The sequence below is a fragment of the Sinocyclocheilus rhinocerous genome, unplaced genomic scaffold (assembly GCF_001515625.1).
Source record: "Sinocyclocheilus rhinocerous isolate Xijiao unplaced genomic scaffold, SAMN03320098_v1.1 C37020005, whole genome shotgun sequence".
Lineage (NCBI taxonomy): Eukaryota > Metazoa > Chordata > Actinopteri > Cypriniformes > Cyprinidae > Sinocyclocheilus > Sinocyclocheilus rhinocerous.
Window position 1 is genome coordinate 1 of NW_015787207.1, and position 7,836 is coordinate 7,836.

At 35.8% G+C, this 7,836-nt stretch overlaps 1 protein-coding gene across 1 annotated transcript; it reads left to right on the top strand.

Annotated features, from left to right (window-relative positions):
* Nucleotides 1–6,997, top strand: LOC107736825 (alkaline phosphatase-like). Its single transcript, XM_016548172.1, has 4 exons — nt 1–93; nt 3,998–4,130; nt 4,905–5,024; nt 6,783–6,997. Exons 2-4 carry the CDS (start codon nt 4,061–4,063, stop codon nt 6,995–6,997), a joined length of 405 nt encoding a protein of 134 aa, XP_016403658.1. The 5' UTR covers nt 1–93; nt 3,998–4,060.
* Nucleotides 6,998–7,836: the final 839 nt, after the last annotated feature.

Here is a 7,836-nt window from a genome sequence, read left to right on the forward strand (position 1 = left end):
TTATAAAAGCTCGACTAGAGAACAGCACGTGAATGTGAGTCCTGTGTTGCTGAAATCGCAGAGGTGTACGGATACATAGCCTATAACACGAGGGTGAGTAGGATCACTTTTAGCGCTGCTTATATCTGCTGAATGACTCTGTTCATTCATCGCTACATGTGACTGGAGTTCTAATGGCAACGCTGGGAAGAGTTGGAGAGTTGTGCTGTTATTAATTCAATACAATCCAACAAGTTGTTCAGGTTGCGTTGGGATCTTCGTTTGCATAACGGCGAGTTGCTCTTCCAACTTTACTGCAATTAAGCAGCAAACCGGGAATCACAATGATACGCTCCAGTGATGTGGGGGATGTCGATGGTTTTCCTGTTCTGTAGAGCGTTAATCGCGTTTTGGAAGCCTATGGCTACAAACAGACATTGTATGATCTGAAAAGATGAGAGGATGTAATTGAAAAAGAAGCGCTTCTCTGTGCATCACTGCACGTGAGACACTGGGACGTTGTAGAGTGTCGAGGAAAACGATTATTACTGCAAAGATGTTGGTTTTATTCATATATGCTGACAAAGAAACTCAATATATATGGGTCAATGATAAATAAATATGCCAGAGATAAAGAAATGTGACCTATGTATTCCTATTGGTTGAATACATCAATCGAGTACTAAATACTAATTATTTCATTTTGAAGGTAGAAAAAGCAATCTTAAAAATATCATGACATGCATATGAAGAAGTTTTTAGGATTTCTCCATCTGACATGAAAACGTCATTTTTAAGTCAAACAAGAAAATGTGATTAAAATATGTGATTAAAAAAAAATCTTTAATGACCTTGACACTGTCCTAAAGGTCTGAAGGGGTCCTCTCATGTTTATGGTGTCCTTGTCGTATGACAGTAAAATGGCTTTCTGCATGTTTGACTTTGATTTGGTAAGAAGTTTTTATTCTCTACTTTAAAATAATTAATTTTAAAAGATTATGACAAAAAATCATTCAGACATTGGGAAATGTTAATCACAGGAACAGTCTATATGAATTTCATTTAATCTAATTATGAATAACGTAATAGACTAAGTGCATGTTGGACAGTCTAGAGAAAAAAATATTAAACACACTGAGTGATAATCTTAATATTTCATGCTCACCAAGTATATTTTAATATTTCACTTTATTATTAATGTATTCATTTATTTTATTTTAGGGCACAATCTCACTTTTCTGTACAGTTTTACCCTCCTAAACCATTGCATTTCCTGACTGATCTAAACAAATGGAATTTCTGTTGTAATTTGGAACCAATCCGAATTGGAGCAAACAAAAGTCATCTAAGAATCATATAAGATAATGCTGAATAACATTTTAGTTCATCAAGTAGGATCTTATTTGATTCTTTGAGGATTCCTGTCTGTTCTCATTATGACTGGTTCCAAATTATGATTGAAATTCCATTAGCATTCCTTCAGAATGGTTGGACGAGGGATTAAACTGTTGAGACAGGGCTATGACATTCTGTGAGACTTGATGAATTCCAGCCTTGTGCCTCACTCTTTCTGTTTCTGCTTTCTCATATTTGTGACTGCAGGATACTAGAACAAGTTAAGACACTTTCCTGTTTTAACTTTACCTTTTAAATCGGGGCATTTAACAGGTGTTAGAAGAAAGAAAACTAGAAAGGTCATAAAGAGAAAACAATGCAATGCAAGGAAAGGTTTTGTTTTACAAATTCCTAAGTGCTTCCCAGACATAATGTGTTTGTTAGCATTTTATTGATCATGTGCCCAACTGATTTGTATGCAGTGATACTAATGTAGTTGTAGATGTAACAATATCACAACTAGAAAGCCCAGGACAGCCTAGGTTTATATGAACTTGAGAACATCTTGTTTAAAATTTGTGCTCGTCCTTAAAAGGGTTTGTTGTTCAGAGACTCTTCAGCATAATTAGATTAATTAGATTTGGTTTTGTCTTGTGTTTGTGTCGTGTTTACCAAGATGTACAGCCTAATAAAATCCTTATGTCTGTGTTTGATGTTCTGTGATCGAATGGCCTCTAGGATGTTTGTAGGAGTTTAATGTAAATCCTGTTACATGATGTGATCTAACGTTCCTGTTTATTAGAGCGATAGAGTTAAGCCTTCAGGGGTTTACGGGCATTATAAAAAACATAGCAGGTTCAGACAGAACAACATAACTGATTTGTTGTGCAAAAACAGGATGGCAGTCCAGAGTCGGCATGAAATTGCATGTCCTACAGATAGCATTGATCTGACAGGTCTGCAATGAATACTTTATTTGCACTTTCAAAATAATGTAAAGCCCCTTTTCATAAAATGAAGACGTGAAGGAAGATTGCCTTCATCAGTAATAACCCTAATCCTCATCCTCCTGAGTCCATACTTGGAGAACAGATCTCATTCGCAGCTGTAGTTCGAGTCAGCGTGTCGAAAACAAGGATAGCTGGTTACATATATGTTTCTGCTTTGGACGGCTTTACTTCCAAAAGAAGGACATCTCTACATTCTGATGCCATGAATCGAGAAGGAGTTTCGGTTTTGTCGACAACTTTGTTCTCCGGTTTGCTGCTCCTTTGTGTTTTGGCACTGCTGTGTTTCTTCACCTGCAGACTAGCTTCAAGAGTTCTGCCAGTTGGAGCCCCACTGCGTTTTTGACAGAGCATGTGAATGAGCCTCAAGTCATGGTAAAAGTGTCTTTGTAGCAGAACTAATAGGAAGAAAATGTTTAGAAGTTAACTGGTTCAGGTCTGTGTGCTGTTGACGGTGTGTCAATTGTAACACGGGAAACAAATACTTTTAATAACTTGCATTAGTGATGTTGATGGTTGTTGGCTTCAGGATGATTATTAGGTAGTGAACTTTTTTATAACCAAATACCAAAGGGTTTGGGCCAATATTAAGGAGATTTAAAAAGTAAAACAGGCAATTAAACAAACAAGATAACCACATTCCTTAACGATCAAGAAAGAAAAGACACACACACACATATATATATGTAGTGAAACTGCAGTGAAAAGCAATTCATTTCATTGCACTATAAATGAAGCAAATAATTTCTAGCTATGTTTTTCACACTTCGAAACTGCGTGGGAAGTACCAGACCTGAAAGAACCCCATAGCTGTGCATTTACTCAAACATTTCATATGAGATAATATTTCAATGCATTACGTGACTAACACAATGCACATTTTTTCCAGTTTTACAAGTGTAAATACAAAGTGGTCAAAGCTCCAGGCAGCATGGCTAACGTATAGGTTGATTGAACACATGACTTTGATACAGACTGATGCTTTCTGCGCAATGACTAAAGACCCCATTAAAAGGATCTGAAGTAAGCTGAGAAAGTGTGTGTACGCAATAGAAATCTTGCGGTCCTGTTCCTTGGAACAGAGGTGTCCAGTTAATCAGCTTTGTCATGCCTATTAAAGCACCATGTGCAGTGGCACTCAATCCCATTAAAGTGACCTTGACTAAAGAGTAGAAGACATAAAGGTTTAATACTAATAATGCAGCCATATCACGTTTTCAGGTGTGAACTTTTAGGTAGCTACACAAATGAATGTGCAAATATGCCACTAAATTATTGCTTGTACCAATTTTTGTGACGTGCATCCCCAGCTGAAACAGTCAATCATATTTCATTTGTTTTTGCACATGAATATAAGATTTTGATGGAAAAAAATATGCCTTGGGATAGTAAATAGTTGTTTTCTGTCTTTAAAGAAGAAGTGTGTCATTCCACATGTAGCAGCAACAATAATAATTGTTTTCAAACTAAATATACTGGAGAAATGTAGCCCTGCCCCAAACTCACACCGTTGGTTGAGCTCATATAATTATGTTAGACTGCTCAAACAAATAGATGGAAGTGCCACAGAGTTCAAATCAGCATATGAATGGCTTACTTATAGCTATCTCTGAACATTGAATTGGGAATAGAAGAAAATTTGAACATTGACTAGACATTACCTGTTTTCGTTGCAGATCTTGGAGTCTTCTGACATCCTTGGAACTTGAGTTATTCTGCAAAACGGCGGCTGATACAAAATGAAGGTCGCTGCACTCTTTATTCTCGGTTGCCTGGTTTGGGAAGGAATGGCAAAGCCTGAATTTCCAGGTCAGTTGAGACACTTTTTTTGTTTATTGGCCTTTTGCCATTATTAGATATGAAAACTGACAATGACACTTTTCTCTGCGACGATGAGCATATTGTCTCTTTAAAATTTAATAGAGACTGTTTTAGAGCACATTATAGCTAGGGTGCTAAATCCTGTTCCTGAAGACCTACCTTCTTGCTTAGTTTACCTCCAGCCCTAAATCAAATACTTGTGAACCAGCAAATCGAGATCTTCAAGAAGACTTAAGGATAATAACAAACATTTGTACTGGAGGAGGGTTGGAACTAAACTCTGCAGGAAAGTAGCATTTTTGAGCACCCCTACCTTATAATTTGCCTGCAGTATCTTTGATTTATGCAGAGTCATATAGTGTCAGATGAGTGCTTCATAAACGGTGTAACTCCATCTCAGACCACTGAAGTTTAATAGTCTTCTTTTTGACCTTGTACCAACTATAAACATAGAATAAATCTCATTTCAAATGAACATCAGCTTCCATAAGAAGATTGGACTTTCGGGTCATATGGTCCCAGATGTGTTCATTTACGTGATTGTGGGCTTTAAGAAGCTTATGTGGACTGAAGAAGACATGCATAACAGAAATTTAGTTGTTGTCGTCGTAACTTTAGAGAGCGATAGCATACTCATAATCTCTAAATGGATACTTCCGGTCTAAGACCATGATCATTATCTTGTTTTGCAGGAGCAACTTTGTTGGTTGTGTGTTATAATTTGTGGGCAAAGGTGTAAACATGTTTTCTTACGGCTTGTAGAACAAGAGAAGGACCCTGATTTCTGGAAGGAATGGGCTCAGCGCACACTAAAAAATGCTTTGACCCTCCAAGACCTCAACAAAAATGTTGCTAAGAACATCATTCTTTTTCTTGGTGATGGTAAGTTGTTGTTTTTTCCAACCAAGTCTTGGAAACTGTTTGTGCAATACCAGGTCTAACAAAAAGAGTTAAATATTTTTAAAAGCACTGTTACAGTGTATGCACCTGCTTCAAAATTAAGCATTAACATGGGCAAGTTAAGGAGAAATAAACAAATTAACCACAGTCAATGTCTGGATGAACTCCAGCTTGCACAATGAAAAAACAGCAGTTATCAAAATAAGCATAGGCGATAAAAGCAAGGAAAGAAGGAAGGAAAAGGTAGTCTGAATATTGTTTGCAGAAAACAATACCTCAGAAATGATCCAAATTTACAGGAAGAATTTAGTTTATTTTGCACCACACCCCTGTAAAAGCAATGCTGGCATATAAGCTCCAGTTTATAAAAACCTAAAAATGATATCTTATGAAGCCTCAGTTCAACCACTGTCATGTAGATTTATTGCAGTTCTCACTGTCCACTATAACAAAAACCACATACCAGCCACAAAAGGATGAATTCACATAAAAGATTATCTAGAAGCCATGGCTGAAATGGAGATTGAAGAAGATTTGTATCAGTTGACCTGTTGATTCATGCATTAAGGTGATTGAAATTGTAATGTTTCTGATGATTTTCTTGGAGGTCAGCCAACCAAGTTAAAAAAAGACTTGTGAATTTGAATAGGTTTTGTATGCAATATATCCTATTTTATTAAAATGTCGCATCACTCAAAGCCATGATAATTTAATGTTGATTATATAACCACTTCTGACAGATTCAGTGAGTTGATTCGAGGATTGAGTTCAAGAGTCCATCAAACAGAAACCCAAGAGCTGTTTTCCGTCTCATGAGAGTCATTTGTTCATGAATTCGAATTCACTGGTTTCACTGTTTAATTCTCTAAAAAGAAGCAGTGTGAAAGAGTCACTTGTTCAGGAATCGAACCACACTGAATGTATTTGATTAACTGAAAAGAACCAGATTAAAAGAGTAATTTGTCATTTGTTACACCAGACTACACCACTCAATAAAAAAGTTACTTGCCATTATTTAGTGGTACACAGTCTTGTCATCTCATCACATTAAATTTGGACTGAAAACATGGTTCAAATATAACTTATTTTGGTGGTTGACTGTGGAAAAAGTTGGCAGGATCAGGGTTTAGTCGATATTGTTCAAATGAGGTTATAGAATGCTTTTAAAAGTCATAGTTTTTTTGAAGATGACCTTGTCCTCATGCCAAGAATACAAGGTAAACAAATATGTATTTGCCTAAACATTTTGAGTACTTGCAATTCGATCAAATTGCTCTGTTTTATATTTCAGAGTACTTTTGATACAATTTCAGTTTATAGCAACTAAAGCCAAGACCCTAATTTCATACATTAACATTTTACAATAATTACATTTTGAATATTTCATGATTTATTTAAGCTTCATATAAGTATAAGGTTTAAAGACAGAATTTGTGAACTCTTTTCAATGGAATTGTGCATTTTTAACCTTTTCAAGTGGACTTTTAAGTGAACTTTAATTTGCCTCATGCTTTTAAGAAGAGCAGGTTATGTCATTAAGTGAGAAGTGGCCCTTTCATCTCACAATTATGAACAAAATTCAAGATTTAATTCTTGTTCAGTAACATAATATAAGGGCTTTCTCAAGCACCTTTGAGGTTCTAAAGTAAAGGCAGACTATGTTGTTCATGATAGAAGGTGCTTGAAGGATATGTTGTTAAAAATAGACTGTGTGAATGATCCAACCTTTGTTGTGTGTAGGCATGGGTGTACCCACAGTCACAGCAGCACGCATTCTAAAGGGTCAACTGAGTGGACAGAATGGTGAGGAAACGCAGCTAGAGATGGACAAATTTCCCTACGTTGCCCTCTCTAAGGTACATCCCACGTGCTGTAATCCCATCATACCATTCCTTTGTGTTCATAATCCATGCAGTCGCTCACCCCGGGCCACAGAGAACCGATTCAAATCATAGTTTCATTTCTCTAGAGGTCACAGTTCTGGGACGATGGCTCTCTTAAAATAAATATTTCACAGATGTTAGCTATTATTAAAATAACATCTGTGAAAGATAGTCAATTATTATCTTCAAGATTTATGAAGCTGTTTTCTTTTTGGCTTCATGTAAACTTTTCACTTAACCCTATAAAGCCTATTTGAAATACAAATTTCTAAGGGCTCCAAATTACTAACGTGATTAAAACTGTTGTACACAATCTATTACACGCCATTGTCATATGATTGATATTTTAAATGTTTTTAGCAGGTAGAAGGCATTTTAGTATAATTCAAAAAACGTTCCCCTTCAAGTCGTGGTGCGTGTATCTTTTTGCTGTGAAATCTTTACTGATTCTTCTAAAGTCAGCAAATAAGTTTAAGAATATATTTTATATTGTTAGTGAGATTTCAAGATGAACACTTACTGGACTGAAGCAATTTAGATGGACCTGATTATCAATACATCATTTTTTAAGAAAAATTATGTTAAAAAATGAGTATCAAATATGATACATCAGGCTTTTGAGGACCGTTTATCTCTCAATCATCTTTTAAATACATATTATTGGGATATTATTTTAATATGCATTATCATCTATACTGTTGTAAAGATCTCATTGATTTACTTTACAAGCTTAGAATTTCATTTTACCTTCTGGCCACATAAATGACAGCAACTGCACCAAATTTCATATTTTTGCTCAGCTTGGGCATAAAATTGAGGTGTTTTGTTTCTCCTTGTGTATGAGCTCCAGATTATCCTCATACTACATGAGCCATAAAAGCCAGATGTATCAAATATGATACTCAACAAAA